The 19,267-nt window shown below is 28.3% G+C and overlaps 1 protein-coding gene across 2 annotated transcripts in view; it reads right to left on the bottom strand.

Moving 5' to 3' along the window:
- Nucleotides 1–9,860: 9,860 nt before the first annotated feature.
- Nucleotides 9,861–19,267, bottom strand: part of Dh31 (diuretic hormone class 2) — a 51,440-nt gene continuing 42,033 nt past the window's right edge. For both annotated transcript variants that reach the window (XM_067268179.1, XM_067268245.1), the window contains exon 4: nucleotides 9,861–10,458. In XM_067268179.1, the coding sequence (XP_067124280.1) occupies nucleotides 10,317–10,458 (142 nt within the window). In that variant the 3' untranslated portion in view covers nucleotides 9,861–10,316. The remainder of the gene's footprint in view (nucleotides 10,459–19,267) is intronic.

Genomic DNA, 19,267 nt, shown 5'->3' with positions numbered 1-19,267 from the left:
ACTGCGTGTATTTGTAAATGTTACTTATTATAAATTGATTTGTACCGAAAATTTCATAATGAAAAGATAAAAACATCTATTTTATTGAAAATTAAATTAAATCTCTGATATTTTAAATTATGACAAATGAAGGATAAAAACCACTTGGTCTTTATAAACTGTTTTTTTATTAATTCATATTTATTGCAAATACAATAACGTGTCACTCTCCCCGGCTGTTATATATAACAGAAGGGAAGTATAGCGATTAGTCGAATAGTTACCCCGAAGATTTTTGGACTCAGTATATCATCAAAGGTCGAGAAATGCGAAAAAATCGAATTTTTATTTTTTATTTTTGTGCGTATGGATGTGTATGGAGGTGCATGAGTTTCACGCTCTTTAAAGCTTCCGTTATAGCTGACGTTATGAAGGTGACAACGTATACATTCCTTCCAATCGAATGATCCTTATCAATATCAGGTAGCGGCAATCCGGGCACTCATCAGAAAGAGCTTTTTTATACTGTGGGAGTGTAATATACAGAATGAAAAAGCTAAACAAAATTAAATAAACAGCCACCAAACTAGGATATAGAAAGTCTGATTAGACAATTTGAAGATAACAAATCTAAAATAAAGATTTTTGCCATTTTATAATACAGTCAAACCTGTTTTTATGCGGGGGATAGGGACCGCATTAAAAAATAACAGATGACACCATCAAAATTTTAAATGTTGCCGGGAAAGTTAAGCAACTTGTTGGATTTTTTTAAGCAGGACTTATTACACTTGTAGTATAGAAGGAAAAACCTTCTAGGCTGTTTCCATTTTCCTCTCTATTACTCTCAAATGCATTTTGAACACTTTTCATTCTTCTACAGAGGATACAAACGTAAAATTTTCTGGCACAAAATTCACAAACAAATAAAGGGAAGAGGAATGAAAAATATTCAAATGCATTTAGGAGTAATAAAAAGGAAAATGAAAACATCCTAGAAGGTTTTCTTCCTTCCATACTACAAGTGTAATAAAACACTTGCTGTTAGTTTTATCAATAAAATTAGATAATTAATGTTTCTTGCATTGATAATGAAATTAGAGTAAAAGAATACTTTAGAATTTAGTTTAATTAACCAAAAGTATTTTTGTTGAATGAAAAAAATTTACATTTTTGTTGTGTCTGTTTAGTTAAAATTTGAATTTCGTCACTCATTGTATCACTCTGTGCACTTTGTCATTCTCGAATTGCTGATTAGTATTCGAAATCATTTATACTATGGCAGATAATGTAACTGCATTTTTGAGAAGCGAGATAGTTTTTGTATAATTTATAGCTTATGGCTGCATTATAAATTTTACAAAGAGAAAAATGCAACACACACGCTAAACATAATATGTTATGCTTTTCAGAAATATTTACCAACAAAGAAGAAAACAACATGCAAAAGTTGATAAATGTAATTAAGCCAGAAGAAATCGTGGATAATAATGAGAGTATTTTGCCAGAAGAAGAATTCACACTAAAATCTGAAAAAGAGGTTAGAAAATATTTTTCTGTTTAACCTTTGTTTAGGTTAAACTAAACACGTGTTATCATTTCATGTTAAACTCTCATTCACAACCACATTTTCACTTTTTTATTATTATTTTATTCTGAATTAATTATTATGAATTTAGTGACTAAAGTTATTTAATTAGTCCTTTTGTAATGTTGCAATTTTAATTAAATTATTACATTTCTTTCTCATGATATTTATTGAAAGTCGGTTATTATATTATTATTCATTCGTGTTTATTTATACACTGTCCAGTTACATTAATGTGACCACCTGTCAAAAGCCGGAATAACCACCTTTCGCAGCACGGACCGCTGCCAGACGTGCAGGAAGAGAGTCGATGAGGTTCTGGAAGGTACTCGCAGGGAGCCCCAGACTATTCCCGAGACCATAATGCTTTTTCCTCCAGCTTGAACCCTTGCGGCAATCATTGCGGGGTGTTTGCTTTCAGACGCCTCATGCCGTATACGCCAACGTCCATCTGTCCGATGGAGCATAAAACGTGATTCATCGGAAAAAGTCATCTGTCAGCACTCAGTGGACGTCCAGTTGCTGTACTGGCATGCAAATTCCAGTCTTTGTCGCCAACGAACAGGACTCAGCATAGGTGCTTTAACGAGGCGTCTGCTGTGAAGGCCCATACGCAGCAACGTGCGCTGAATCGTCGTTGAGGAGACACTTTTGGTAGCTCCTTCGTTTATCTGGGCGGTCAGTTGGTTAAAAGTTATTTGCAATCATTAACTGTGCTATGCATCACTATAAAATATCACTGTAAAGAGTAATATAATGTTAAAGTCACTCTATATAACAATAATTCATGTTTATTCGTGTTTAAGTTTGTGCTAATCATTATAATTTTAATATTATATTGATGTTAAAGTGATTAAATAATAAATTATCCATTACTGTATCAGCTGTATTATAAATTTAACTTTTCTCTGGTGTGACTTTATACTGTACCTCTATTATTAATTCACAGTTATAACAAAAAACTATGATTTGTAACAAGATTTATATTGAATTCTTGATAATTTCTAAAAATTCACTTACTTATTAATACACTTAACAAAATAAATCTTATCGCCATCTAGTGACAGGAAATGTAATAAAACAAAAGAGCGATTATTATTATTATTTAATTATCATTTTTATTAAAAATGAAGTTTGCCTAATTGCGTAAGCGTAAAACATTTTAAAATTCCAATAAAGAAGAAAAGAGTCAAACAAAAATGTCCAACAAAAATGTCCATCCTCAGTACAATTATTAGTTACTAGATGGAGACACATGAATTAATTATCACATTATGTAATTCTATTGATACAATAATGTTTATTTATTTTTTATAAATATTTTTGTATCTTTAATTCTTATTTTAATTTTTTTATAATTAATCAGTTGAAATAATTGTTTATCAGTCATCAGGAATCAGTCTTCTAATATCTTACGATTTTGATTTTTTTTTTTATAATGCTCCATACAGGATATTTTGCTGAGAATTTTTATTAAAGTTATTCACAAAAAAATGATAATTATATTTTTTGCCTTTCTCTATGCGAATAAAATAATATTAATGTAATTATTAACACTACAACGCAACATTTTTATATACTTACCGTAAATTGCAGAAGTTTTATTGAATTATATGTCATTCTGTACTAGTCATTGTTTTTCAAGTTATAAGCGGCTCACATTATATATATCTATAATAAATCATCTTTATTTTCACCTAATTCTATCGAAGTACAGTATAAGATAATAAAATACATCCAATTGATATATGAGAAACTACCATATTTAAGGCTCTACAGTACACTCTAAGTAGTACTTCCTATAAACATAATATAAAATGTACAGAATTCTATACGAGCAACTAAGTATAAATATAATAATAGCAATAATAAAGATAATGATAATAATAATAATAATAATAGAGCTGCAATTTGCATCTGTTTTCTGTCCTAATTCCAGCAATCAGTGTATCAGAAGTGTTGACTTTAGGAGAGATATACAATATCTAATCGTCTTGGGTGCTATATATAATAAATAAATCGCTAGAAAATTAATTTCTATGAAGAATTTCATATTTTCTAAAGGAAAAATCTTTTAAACGTGACTTAAGTTCAGCACTAATTGCAAAAAATAATAATTTTTATTAATAATGTATAAAATTTAAGAATTGCATTTTTCGACGTTTTTTTCAAGTTAGAAATTTGCTTGAATAGATAAAATTCACGCAGGAAGATCATCTAAAATATTATTTTTATAATTACGGAATGTTTGTTAGTTGCAATTACATTGTTTTAAATATTAATAATTAAATTTTAAATCAAAATTTTCGCAATCAACGCATGACTTGCACGCTTTCATTTGTTAAAAATTCAAAAATACTTGGCACTATGTCAATAAACACAATGCATTTTGTACAGACATTCTTCTTCTTCAGTTGTAAGTTTAATTTAGATGTAATTCTGTATAAAAAATTATGTAGAAAATATTTTTAAGTGTATTCTTATTTTAAATAACAGATCTAGAAGCAAAAAAATAAAAGTTTGCATATATAAAAATCAAATGCCAAAATAAATAAACTTAGTCATATTTTTGTATATAATTAATTAATTTTTCTAGATTAAAAGTTAATTAATTTAGTTTAGTTTAATTATTATAAATTGTTATTAATTAGGCTGCAATTTTAAGATTGCAGACCACTACATTCCCATTGTCTGTCCTTCGTTATTCTCAAGAACGGAATTAGATAGAAGAAAATCGAGACCAGATATGGAAAGCTAAGGGAAAGGAGGCTCTAACTACATACGAATTTCCGTCACGTGATATCAATTCAAAATTTTCTGGAGTACGTAGCTAACTTCGTACTCCAGAAAATGGATAATAATGGATAATACAATTAATAGATAGATGACCGGTATGACTCGAGTGTTATCAGGAAAAGTATGATGTACTGGGGCAATTCACTATTAATTTGAGGCGGAGAGCATATATTTTAAATTAAATAAGTTATAAATATGATGAAAAATTGCAGAATAATTGAAACTTTTAATTAATTCTCTGTAATTTACAACATCTTAAACAGTTTGGCATCGATTTGAACAATGCCAAAAGATTTTTGGGACTGAATTTTAAAAATTTCCATGCCTAAACAATTGATTAAACAGAAATAATTAAAATAACAAGTTTTTAAAGTAACATTTGTTAAATGATGTCTCCTAAGTAAACATTATTGAAATAAATATACTAAAATAACATTTATTTTATTTTTTAAAATATTTTATAATAAATACATAATATTTAAGTGTTATTCATATCATTAAAATCTAATTATGTACTGCATAAAGCTAGTTATTCTTAATTTAATAAATTAATTAACATTTCAATTATTTTTTAAGTTTTTTTTATTTGTGTAGGGTCTTATATAGAGCACGATCTCCTAATACTTTTTAAAACTTATTCTAATTATTATAAGTTGAATAACATCTAAAGTTTGATTCGCCCTGAATATATTTAATATTATTTAAATTAAAAATATATTATATGAAATTTCTAAATCATAACACTGTATGTAAAATCTAATTAATACATTATAAATATATTTATATCTCTCTCCTCATTGTCATCTTCTTACTCTCTTCCTTTTTTCAGCATAGACCCATGATTTAGATTTATTCATTAATAATAATAATGGATAATACAATTAATTTTTTATTCATAAATTTTCAAGGAAAATAAATAACTTTAAAACAAACTTTAAATATTTTAATATATTTTCTGTAATTTTTAAATTAAATAAAACTGATAATTTAAAACTATACAAAAAGTGAATAGAGGGATATTTGGATAATATAAGTTTTATGAATAAAAGAAAATAAATAGAAAAGTATAAAAATATATCAGTTTATACTTCATCTTTAAAAAATGAAATTACTAATGACTAGCTTTACCAAAATCTTTGACAAAATCCCATTACATCTGCAATATTTTTATAACTATTTCATGCTCTGAACTATGGGGCACGATTTTGTTCACACTTTTGAAACTTAATAATTCCTATGCTTTTTGTCGAAAATTTATGAAATATTGCAGGGAGATTTGTTTATTAGGGGGGTTGATGGGTATAAAGTTTGGTGGTTAAAGATCGAGAGGGTGGTGAGATAATGGAGGTCGTATAGTTCAGTAGGGTCGGACTTAATGATGATTTTACTGGTTATTAGAATTTATTTATTTTTTTTAAAATAAAATTTATATCTACCCTCAAATTAAGCCTTATGCCATTTTATAATAGTTAAAAGTATAAAAACTGTATTTAATAAATTATGATAACAGATGGCGCGCCACAAAAATTATAAATGTTGCCGGGAAAGTTGAGCAACTCGTTGCAGGTTTATTTTTATGTTTTTATCAGAAACTCTTACTCCTGTTTTATGAAATTTAATTTAATTCAATCTTGTAATTACTACGATATATAATGTAATAATATGACATTTTTTCCTTACAAATTTTCATAATTAACAGGAATAATATTAACATACACTATTTACAATTAATTTCTTTAACCCAATAAATTTTTATTGGGTTAAAGAAAATTATCGAAATAAAAATATCGAAAATTTAGATAGATAATAATACTTTCTTAACATAATTTTAAGATTTAAAAAATATAAATTAATTTAGTAGCATTATAGAATAAAGTATATGATATATGATGCTTTATATTATCTTTCAATATGTTTTATACATAAGATCGATTTTACGCTATATTTAACAAATTGATATGATCAATACTTGAGTAATTTATGTCAAAAATACAATTGAACTTGACAATGTCCATGTGTCATGATAGATTTCTCTGGAGACTAGTAGCGATTTTGACAAATAATGAAGAGAAATATTAAAGTATGACATATATAACTTACTATAAAACTTTTATTTAAAATTTTCACTTAAATAAATAAAAATAACGTAAATAATTACAGTAAATACTCGATCATCCGGCTCAAATTTGAATAGCGATGAGCCAGGTAGATTAAATAAATAAATAAATAAATCCGGATAACGTAAGATATTCGGAAATACGGTATACACTTTCATTTATTTATTTTTAATCCTATGAGGAAAGAAACTGGAGAATATTTGGAGGGGCGAATCACTACTTTGATGCTTAAACGTGTTAATCAATTGATAATAATATACAATTTAGACACAGTACATATTAAAAATCACGTGAATTACGATCCAAAATCCAAACATCATGTATAGTTAATCGGGGTTTCCGCCCTTAAGCTTTCTGGACTTTAGTAATGCTTTGCCCTGTAAATCATACTTCTCCTGTTAACAAACGAGTCATGCCGGTTATTTATCTAACTCGTTTTCGAGAGAATTTTAAATTGAATTCACGTGATTTCCAGTCTGAACCGGAAGTTCGTGTATCTCCGGTTCCTAAGCTTTTCCTATGTGTTCTCGATTTGCATCTGTCTAACTCAGTTTCTCGAGATTAATGGACAGACTTTGGGAACGTGTAGGTCTTCAATATGAAAATTACAGTCCAATATTATATACGTTAATTTTTCTACTATGTATGTAAAAAGAGCATGCATTTGTTTATATATATTTGCTCTATATTAATTCAATTTAATTTAAGGGGAAAAACTTAATTTAGTAACCATTATCCGAATTTATTTTCTTTACATAATACAATATTTTTCTTAGCAGTTAGACTTAATTATAAATCCTAACATCTCATAAATGTTTTCTTTTAATATCTGAGAAATTTAATTCGTTAATTAATTAAAGAAACATTTCATTAAAAAAGGTAATTTTAGAAAATTTATTATTAATAATTTAATTTATAAATGAGTAATCCTTTCCTTCATTAATTTGAAAAAATAAGAATTAAATATTTTTATCATAATTATTGACACTAAAGTTGGGAATTGAGTTGCAAAAGTTTTATTATTAATAGCTTAACTATAATTTTAATCATAATTAAATCTGTAAATTGTAATTAATTCCGATATAAATTGTAATTGTAATAACGTAAAAAATTAAAGATTTAATTATGATTTAATTTTATAGCACATAATTTAAGAATTTAACTTATTTTTTGATACGTTAATTCATTAGCAAAAAACTTATTTTATTTATATTATTAATGCATATTTAGTTCTTTATTAATATTAATTCATCATTTAAAAAAGTCAATAACCAAAGATTTACAAAGTTAATAGAAAAATAAACTATTTTTATCCTTTGCTTTTATCATTATGATAAAAAGATTTTCAGAGGCGTATTGTTTAGAAAAAATTCTCATGGAAAAAGTCATCCATCTCTTTAAAAGTCACGAATCCTAAATTATATGGACACTTATCCTATTATGATCTAAAGACTATAATCTCTTTATAATGTTAATGGATTGAAAATTCTTTTGTATAATAAGCATGAGAGACGAGTGACAATAACGTCATAATCTATTCTATATTTCGATGTTTTCAATCTCACCTGTCTTGGCCTATTAGAAATCTGTTGGATTTTCCTGAATTGAAAATACATCCTTGGATAATTGTCTTCGAAAGTATGCACTTTTAAGGTCAAATTTTATGATATCCGTTCCATGATTAGACTTTAAAAGTTTTTTTTTAATTATTATTATAAAGGAGAGAAGCGAAAGAAGCGATAATATTTAATTTAGAATTTGTAAAAGTTTGTAAAAGTTTAAAGAAAACTTGCACGTTGTTTATTAATTAATAAACAAAGTCCATGTAGACAATATATACACAGAAATGTAAAAAGTAAGAACAAAGAGAAAAAAGAATTTAAAGAAAACGTTTAGATGGTAATTGTGTTCTTAACTGCATTAGTAACTTCAAATTTTAAAGTGGTTAATTGTGCTTTAGTAACTGTGTTTAGTAACTGCTTAGTAATAAACTGCATTAGTAACTTCGCCTTTAATAATTGCTTATTTAGAAGCTGATTTAGTAATTGCTTATTTAGAATTGTATCAGTAACTGTTTAGTTAGTAACTGTGCATTAGTATTTAGTTAGTAACCGTATAGATAAAAGATTATACGATTTATTTATGTAGATTATTTTTAAAATAAATTATATTTTAGTTTTCTACGTTATAAAGAAGAAAAGTGGTAAACTCTATCAAGTTGCAATGTAACAAGTCACGCTTTCTCTTGAGAAGTCATAAGACAAGCTATCTTCAGTTGCTAAGCTGAGCGTGAGAATCCATCATATGGAGTTTGGAATTAAATTTCTTCAGTCTGAAGTACCGTGAGATATATTCCACGTGGGACAAACTACAAAGAAATATGAGAGGAAGATAGAAATATTTGAACATATTATAAGATACCTGTAACTTTTTCTTGATTTACTTGAAGAGCTGTCATCTTGTAAGTGTTAGCCTTGTTTTACAGTAAATTTTATTGATAAAATTATTTTAAAATTTCTTTATCTTTAAAATAAAAATAATATCAAATTTCCAGAATTATTCGCATGAAATTTATAACATAATATTTAGTTTTTTTTCCTGTCTTTTAGCCGAAGAAATCAATAGAAACTTGCGAAAATTTTAAAATATTTCAGAAAGTAATTATATTTTTAAGATTCATTATTAAAAATTGGAAGTAAAAGTATGAATTAAAACATATTTCATACATCAGTAAGCTCATTATATTTCAGAAAAAAATATGTTTTTTCAGAAGTTTCTAGGCGATATTTCCCAAATAATTAAAGCCAAACTGATAGGGTTTTAGATATTTTGAGGATTAATATAACAAACTATAGCGTTAGAAGGTTTCATTTCAAAAGTGAATCATCTGGAAGATAGTAAGATATGTGAATCACAATCGGTGAAGCGTAACATTAGTTTCAAATCAAATTTAATTTTAATCGATAAAAATTTAATAGGGACTTCGTATATTTGCAGTGAGAATACAAAGATTAAAAAGTGTGTTTCAATCATAAAGAATAAAACGTAATTTTTTTGTATAAATTATGCTTAAAATATTGTTTATGTTTCTTAAAATGTAAAAACTTAAGATAAAGTTTTTTTTGAATCATGCAACATTTTTTATTATCAATTAATTTAGATTTATTTGTGACAAAAAAAAACTTTTCTGCAAGTTAAAGACGATATATTTATTTGAAAATCCTATTCACTAATTAATCTAATTATTGATTTATTACATTAAAAAAATCTTCACAGAATCGCAAATTTTAATTAAATGAAGCAATTCACGTTACTGTAATGCAAAATATATATTTTTTTTCTTTTGTTTTTTTTTCTTTTAAATTAATAAATTCAACTCATTTTTCATTTTTTAATAGACCTGTTATTAAACTTTAAAAAATCTTAATACAATTAGACCATAAGCAATATTTAAAACAATAAAATTATTATTATTTTTTTGATAAATTTGCACAAGATAAAGCGTTAATATGAACTGTACAATAAATTTATCTACTAAGTTTTTTTCTCTTGCTCTAAATCATCAAGCAAAGCAGAATATTTTACTTATGTAATTAAGAAAACATATTTATATTTAATTAATTAAAGAATAATTTCACTAGTCATAATCAGACAGCTAATAGTTATTTTTTCTCTGTTAATTTAATACATATCTGACATAAATCTACTTTAAAGTTTTATTAAAACTTAAATATTATGAAGATATTTAAGAGATGAATTCGATACATATACAGGTCATTAAAATAATAATAATAATATATATATATATATATATTATTTATCATTTATAGATCGATTTAATTTTGTCCGGAAACTTCTCTGCGACGTCTTCCTGGTCCATTAGCAAAGCTTGCTGCTGCCAAACCCATCAAATGCTTCGCTGCTTGACTCCCAGAAAATCCTCGAGATAAACCAAGATCCAAACCTCTTTTCTCGTTGCTAAAATAAAATTAAAATAAATAGATATATAAAAATATAATTCATTTACTCATTTCTATGTTAAACTATGAGTCAAGTGATCAAATTTAAGCGATAGAAATTCAAATATCCTTGCCAATTTATAAAGGGAGAGCATTTATTACTAATTTTATTTGTTTTGAAATGCCCTTTAAAATTAGTTTAAGTTACGGTTTATATACAGGGTGTTCCATAAGTCAGGTAGCACACAGGTAAAGCTTTGAGCTGAATTTAAGTTATTTTAAATTATTAAGAAATGAATTTGGTTGGAGCCTGTTAAACTCTTGGGCAAGTTCTCATTTACTTTGGCTCCCCACCACCAAAATAATTTAAATTCTCTCCTCTTAACTCGCCATGTTTACCTGTAAAAAAACAAACAGGTATCAACGTATGGTTCCTGATTTATGGAACATTCTTCATAAAAGAGATAATATAAGTTAGAAGAGGTTTACTAGCAGGGCCGGATTAACCCACTTTGGGGCTTAAGACATTTTTTCCTACCGGGCCCCCTCCCTCTCCCACAAGAAATAATGCAGACAAAAAATATAAAACAAAACTAAATACAGTAATACCTCTACATACGAACGCTTCAGCATACGAAATTTTCAGTATACGACATGAAATTCGAACATATTTTTGCTCTACGGTACGAACAAAAGCTCACCATACGACGTTACATTAGTTCGCAGCGCCACTGTCATGATCACGTGTTCTTTCTGATTGTGAATGTGACTGATTTTATTGAAAAGAAACATCCCGAAAAGTTCCACACTGGTCGCATTGCCGCTCAGTTTAATGACATTTGCCTAAGTAATTTTAGAAACATTTTAAAAAGTAGGCAAAGCCAAACCTCTTTGGATAGATATTTTACCAAGCGACCTCTATGCAGTGAAAAAGAGAAAGCAAAAAGAGGTGAATAAAAAATTTTAAAAATATATAAAACAGAAAAGATTGAAAAAAATTAGTGTTAAGTTATTTTTAGTTATTGATACATTATGTTATGTAAGTTAAGTTTTAGTATCATTTCCATTCTCCGTCTTTTCCGCCACCAGTTTACACCTCCGTCGTCTATCCTCAAAGGTAAAGTGCAAATAAAGCTACATTTTTTTTTATCAATTGTTATTCCATTATGGTTATTTATACATTTATAACTATAAAACGCATTTTTCAGTGTTTTCCTTACTAAAGTTATCTTTTTGAATGTATTACTTAGCATTAATTTGAGTGTTTTTTTCGTGTTGGAACGGATTATTTGGTTTTACATGTAATTATATGAGGAAAAATGATTCACCTTACGACATTTTCATGATAGTTTAAGAACGGATTAATTTTGTATTCTGAGGTACTACTGTAATGTGAAAAACTAAAACAAATCTTAAATTTTTATTGATAAAAAATATTTAATATACAACAAGAATTTTAGTTTTTCTAGAAAAGTTTGAACAGTTTGTTTATAAATTTAAAAAAATTGAAATTTATTTTATTAAATGTCTAACAAAAGTTATCTTTATGCTAATTAGTCTTTTATATTAATTTCTTATTGCTTTTAGTATTTAACGCTATATTAATTCTCTATAAAATGTGTTTTTGGTATGTATTTTGGAGTGTCTAGAACGAATTAATTGTATTTACATTGATTCATATGGAAATAATTGGCCTCGGTTTTCATTGGTTTCGAATTTCGCCGAATGTTTTCGGACGGATTATCGACGAAAACCGAGGTATCACTGTATTTATATACTTACTTTTTTAAACTATCTTGGCTTTTATTTAAATTATTTTTTTCATTATTCAATTTACCTCTCATGAGTAAAATATTATATTATTTAAATATTAACAAAAAAGGTTAAATTAAACAATTGATATTTTAAGGTAATATTGTTATTGTATAAAAGCATTAAGAGTAGAGATAAGATAATTAGCATAAAGATAAAAGCAATGGAATTGTTCGGCTAGACACGCGGGGTCTTATCTTGTAGAAGCTAGTTGGACACGAGCTTCTAGCCTACATCGCCCTATGGTAAAGTGTGACCTAATTGTCATGTAATAATAGTTGTATGCGCTTATGATGATCTTATCGAGGGAATAATGCTTTCCGGGAATTCCGTTTAAGGGTTACTGGCTTCTATTCAGACGTTACAGACGTGGAGAAAACCCGGAAAACTTCATGTGGACAGCCCGCCCTGGCAAAGCGCGAACCCATGACTGAACTCCCAGTGTTCAGGAGACGGAACCGTTGGCCAATGGTGGGCCGTCGCGGGGTAATATTCACACAACGAGAAATAACGCCACACTGCGCCGGAAAACGCGTGGGTCGCCCTTTGTTTTCGCAAAATCAGCAGCGAGGTCACTTGAGAACGCTGACGAAATCCGAGGCAATCGACGAAAACAGACAAATTTTTCGCGAAAAAATCGACGATAACCGAAGTCAACAAAAACCGAGGTATTACTGTTTAAATAAACTTTATTTAAAAATTCAGTTTTCTAGTCTTTAATTTAGCAATTATTTCATCATAATTAATATTATCCAAAGCATTTTGTTTAATGTATAAAACAGCTAAAGAATTTAATTTTGATTCATTCAGTGAGTTTCGTAAATAATTTTTTACACGTTTTAATACTGAGAATGACCTTTCACCAGATGCATTTGATATAGGCAAAGTTAAATATATTCGTAATAATATCTCTGTATTTGGAAATGTTGACACTATTTTTGTGCTATTTATAAATTGCAGCATATCAGATGGCAACGTTAAATTTTGGCTTTTGCAAATTAATTTAAATTGCAACAATTCCTCGTCCAATTCTTCAGTATTAATGTCGCCACTGTACCATGTTTTTTAGCAATGCGGTATTAATTGATACGTCCTCGTCGTCAGCTATGTTTGTATGAAGAGTTTTAAAAATTTCATCAATAACTTTGTAACTTTTGCTTCTAACTTTTAATTCAAGAGATATTTTATCACAAATTACGTAGAAACAATTTCGCTTAAACATTTCTTGGTTCTGACAAAAACTTACATTTCCCTCATCATTATTAGCATCATCAAAGAAACGTTTTCTTTTTTGGGACCTTTTTCCAAAATCACAATACACTTTTATTTCTGACGTGCTTAATGCCTCTGCTTCTATTTCCAGAAATGAACTTCTTAAACTATTAACGTAATCATATAAATTGTCAAAAATATTTAATGCAAAAGATAGTGGCAAAGTAGGATTTTGTAAGGATTGACTGCTTGCATTTATTCTGGGAAGAATTTTATCCCAAATAACTGTTAACAAAATGAATTATAAAGTATTCATTTTGTTTGCTATTTTTCGTGATTCTTCTTTAACAGAACATTTCTGAGATTCGTCTAAAGGTATTTCCAGAAGAGCACTTTTTATTTGGTCGAACCCAAAGCGAATTGCCTTAACTGCATCAGCTCTACAAGACCATCTCGTAATACATAACTTTTTTACTGTAAAATGTTTATTATTTGCGGCAAAAGCTTTTTCTAAAATGTTCCACCTATACGTAGAAGCCGAAAAAAGGTATAAATGATTTCCAGTAAATTAAAATATGTTATTGCCTGCAAGCATGATTCACTAGCACTATTTATTACTAGATTTAATGAATGCGAAGCACAAGGAACGTAATGGGCTGTTTCACTGTCTTTTAATGCGGTTTTGGAGCCCATTATATTTGCCGGACATATTTGCTGCATTATCGTAGCTTTGTCCTTTACAATTACTAATATAAAGTCCTAATTTTGCAATATTCTGTAAAAGTTCATTTTCTAATGATTCCCCCGAGTGAGAATAAATGGGAATAAATCCAAAAAATCTCTGGATTGGGGTTCTATCCTCTGATAAATAGCGCAATATAAAAGTTAATTGGTCTACATGTGTTATATCAGGAGTAGAGTCAATTATTATAAAAAAATATTTGGCAGCTTTAACTTCTGACACAAATGTTTCTAACATTTTCTCGTTCAATATTTCAATAAATTCATAACAAATAGTCGAAAAAAGATAACTCACGTTGCCTCTTCCAGCTGATCCATATTGTTTTATATGCGATGCTAAAAACTCATCAAATTCTGCCAAATATTCTAGAGCTCCAATGTAATTCCCGCTTTGACATTCAGAAAAGAGATCATTAGAGCCAAGAAATGCCAGAGAATTTTTAGCTAAAACTTTTATTGTTGCTACTACCCGCAGCAGTACTTTTCTCTAGTATTTTTTTTCTAAATACTTTTTTTCAACTATAGTATCTACACGTCCCTCAACTGAATTTCTTCCTATTAAAATTTCAATAGAATGCCTATGATCAGTAGAACGTTCATGTTTTTTTACTCTTACATTTACATTTTTCCAGTCCGAGAAGCCTTCTGTAAAAGCGGTTCTTCTGCTTATTATCTGTCAAATTAGTCTAGAATCGATTAATTTTATGGAAGAAAACCTTTCAAACAGCCGTACCCACTAAACTGCACGAGTGCCCGGCTCATATATTTGTAAAATCTAATATCGCAAATATCTTGCAACATAGCAGTAAACTGCTTTAATTCTTGGGCTCACTAACCATTTTCGCTCAATTTTTTCACCGTTTGCCTTGTTACGAGTAAAAATATTTTTCTTTAATGTCCGAGTTACAGTTTTTCCACCTTCTGTCACTACTTTTTTAGCGGTGTGTACAAGAGAAATATATGACGATGGTTTATTTTTAAGCAAATAATGTTGCGTGTCTGTTGTTAAATTTAAAGGCCATAATGAAATGTCCAAATTGTCAAAAACTAAAATATCATTAACGATATTGGATCTACCTTCTATATTTTGTATTTCTACTTCATTAATTGCATTTTCGTTTTTCTTTTCAACCTCTGGTATGTTTTTGGCTTCTATATTTTTCATTTTAACTACTTCAATTATATTTTCATCGTTTTCTGTCTTTTCTATTTGTACTTCTTGATTTTCACTGTTTCCAGAATATTCACCAACGTCCTTTTCTTCAGGCTCAACTTCCACATTGATATTGTCTACTTTTGTATGGATAAAATATTTTAGCAGAGCGTTTCTATGTTTATTTGCTTTTTCCTCCAACTTCTTCTTACACTTTCTTTTCTCAGAACCCGAAGCGTGATGATAATTCATTTTCTCTAATATATTGAAATTTATAATTTAACAAGCTCAAATAATAAAAATTATAAAATTAGAGTAGACCCCGCTATATCACGGGTTCATATAAGACGGATTCGTATAACACGCTAAAAGAGGCTCGTACCAGATAACACGGTAAAAGAATGAGTCAGATTGTCATGGCCGACTCCTGTCTCAACAGGATTGGTCGAATCTGGACCAATAGTGGATATTGTACAAACCGTTAAGTTTAAACAAGCAGCGTACCTACTAAAAAACATTTATTATTCATCAGCCATAAAAATTATATTTCTATTAATGACGTCTCCAAAGTTCAGTGAATTTTTCGCAGAATAACTTATCGGAAAACACGCGTCCGCCGTTGGATGAGCCGCTCCGCGACGAAAACAATCTTAAGCATGGGCGTGTTCGAACGGTGCGCACTCGGTAAGTATTCCTACAATTTTTTGTTTATAGCATAGTTTATATGGATTATTTCCAAAAAATTATACGTGTTTTGGAAATGTTCGAGTCAAATTAGTCTAGAATCGATTAATTTTATGGAAGAAAACCTTTCAAACAGCCGTACCCACTAAACTGCACGAGTGCCCGGCTCATATATTTGTAAAATCTAAGTGACTCGTACAACACGGAATTCATATAACACGGAACGTATCTACCGTGTTATACGGTTGTCTACTGTATTATAATAATGGTAAATGACCTACCTCTGAACCTCAACACGCTTTACAGTAGAAAAGTAAAGAATTCAAAATTCACACTTGCAGCGAACTTCACACTATTCAACAAAATTCACACTGTTAAACACTAGGGGCGCCCCTAGCTACTATTTAAATTAATAATATAAATATTATTGTTACAGAATAACTCTGCTGCTACTAGATTTACAGACATTGCCAAAATCGTTTACAAGGTTACCCCAGCTATGATTTTCAGCTTTTATTCAGTATAATTGAGTATATTATTATTTTTATTTGCAATAACAATTTATTATTTATAAATTCCCATTAGGGGGCGTCCCGGGCGGCTAGTTTAATAATATTTCGCAGGATGTTAGAATACGTATAGTTAATATTATTCTTATCGCTATAAAAAAATTCGAAATTATCGGAAGAATTACTTTTAATAAGAAGAAACATAAGAACATATTTTCTTTAGATTTTAGAATTCATAATAACGATATAAAAAGCAATATGTTTTTATTTATTTGTTTATTATATACAGTTGTCCAACAGAAAAGTAAACTATCTTATTTACAAATCTTTTCAAAATACAGTAGACAGTTCGACCGGGCCCTTCAAAACACCGGGCCCTAGACATTTGCCTCATTTGTCTATTCGATGATCCGGCCCTGTTTACTAGTATATTTTTTTACTACATTCTAATGTTAAATCTATTTATCTTAAAGTTAATTAAAAATTTAACCAGAAAAAACGATAAATATGTCTGATTTACACAGTTTAAAATAATCATGTTTTACTAAGCGCAAATTTAAAATTGCACTAATATTTTATTTTACATTCATTGAAGGTAATTCCTATGTTAACAGCGACCATTTATAGATTTATTTTACTAGTTTAATTTAGAATTAAAAAAATATATAAATACAGTAATTGTGAAATTGCGTGACGTTTTAAAACAAGTGGCACATAATTTTCACTGTATAAATTATTCATTAAATATTGATATTTATTTCAAAATATTTCATCTTTAATTAATTATGATGAAATTACTTTTATAATTGTTAATTTATTAAGGATTGTAAAGAGGGTAGCATCTCAATTTGTTCTTATAATTCTTGATAAATTAAGGATTTCACAGAAGAAATCTTGAATTTTCTGATATTTGTTTATTATTTTACGTACTAATTTTCGTTGAGAAGTATTACGTTTAATATTACACTATAATTTATTACTTATTATTATTATTTATTTTTTAAAAGATTGTTAATAAAATTTAATGCTAGTGTTATCAATATATGTACAACGTATGAACCATCTAGGTTAACTTAACAGTACAAAGTAACAGTGTTAAAATAGTAATATTATCTTGAAAAAATTAAATTAAAATGGTCATTTCTATTGTAAAACTGTGTTACAACATACAATGTTCGTATTATACGTTAAAGAACTGTTTGTACAATAACATTGATAAGATGTTTTCAAACGAAATTATGTGGACTATTATGTTATGTAATCAAACCACGTCCTTTGTAACAGGCGAAAGCCTTACACGCTCAATAAGCTTTGATGATGATGATAATTTAATTACAATATATACAATACTTAACGATAATAAAGATAATGTAATGTAATCACGAAAGTTTACAAAAATTATTTTTAAAGTGAAATTAAATTTAAATATTTTTATTTTATTTGATAAAATACAGATAATATTTTATCATAAATTTAATCCGAATATATAAAATTTTGGATATCCTCAATAAAATAAAAATGATTTTAAAATGTTTTTATAATTTATCCCAATTAGTAAAATTTGAAATTCGAATTACTTTTTATTTGTCTTCGTTTTAAAATTTAACATTCAAAGTTTATTATTTTAGAGTAAAATGAGATTTAAAATTAGATTTAGATGATATTTTACATTAAAAATGATTCAAAATAATATATTTTAATAAATTTACTTGAGTAAAACAAAAATAAAACTAGTTATATACTATTGTTCGTCTATATATATATTAGTATATATCGTCACAATGCATGGTTGCAATTTTTAATCTTATTTTAAATTTTAAAAAATCACGTGACTTTCGGAAGTTTGTATAATCGGGAGCTTTCAACACTCGGTCTTGATTTTAGTAGTGCATTACTCCCGTACATCATACTTCTCCTGATAACAATGATTCATACAAATCACCTAACTCTGTTTTGGATAAAATTTTGAATTGAAATCATATGACTTCCGGTCAAGATAGGAAATTTGTATAAAATTAATAGTGTGGTCTGGTTCTTAAGCTTTCCATATCTGATCTCGATTTTCATCAATTTAAATTGTTCTCAAGATTAAGAAAGAACGGACAGACAGATAGACGACAGCGGAAATCTGGATAAAATTAATATAAACGTGTTACGTAAATTTAAAAATTAAAATAATTTTTATTCGTTTCATACTTAAGGATGAAATAATCATCAGTCTGCAATTTGCAGACATATACATAGTAATGTTCAAAATAACCACTCAGTCGGTTTGACGAAACACAAATTTTATATTTACAATATAAATGTACAAAATACTACAAATTAGAGTCACAATTAAATATGCACAAACACTAATCCAACGACAACCGACTATTCTCGTACAAATTCGTCGAAAGAACTCCTTACGATCAAACAGACTTGTAATTAACAAAACCTCCGAGTCAGGAACAAGTTCGTACTAAACCACTGGAGATTACTTTCCCCAGATTTCCGTAACGTCCAACGAGAGAGACAGTTAGAACTTCGGTAACAACGATCCTAATCCGATCCGATACGAACTCAGCCGATCCCGATACGAACTTCCGTTCCCGCCGAAACTACTGCTTAAATAGTGTCCGGCGTTTGAATCGTCCGCCAATCAAATTTGAAAGTTTCCACAACGGCCGACAACGGTCACTTCCCGCCGGCCAATCGTCCGTCTGTCGTCGATTTGA

The sequence above is a fragment of the Centruroides vittatus genome, unplaced genomic scaffold, assembly GCF_030686945.1.
Source record: "Centruroides vittatus isolate TY-2023 unplaced genomic scaffold, ASM3068694v2 contig_10, whole genome shotgun sequence".
NCBI lineage: Eukaryota > Metazoa > Arthropoda > Arachnida > Scorpiones > Buthidae > Centruroides > Centruroides vittatus.
Note: the sequence above shows the minus strand (reverse complement) of the source record. Positions and strands in the feature narration are given on the sequence as shown.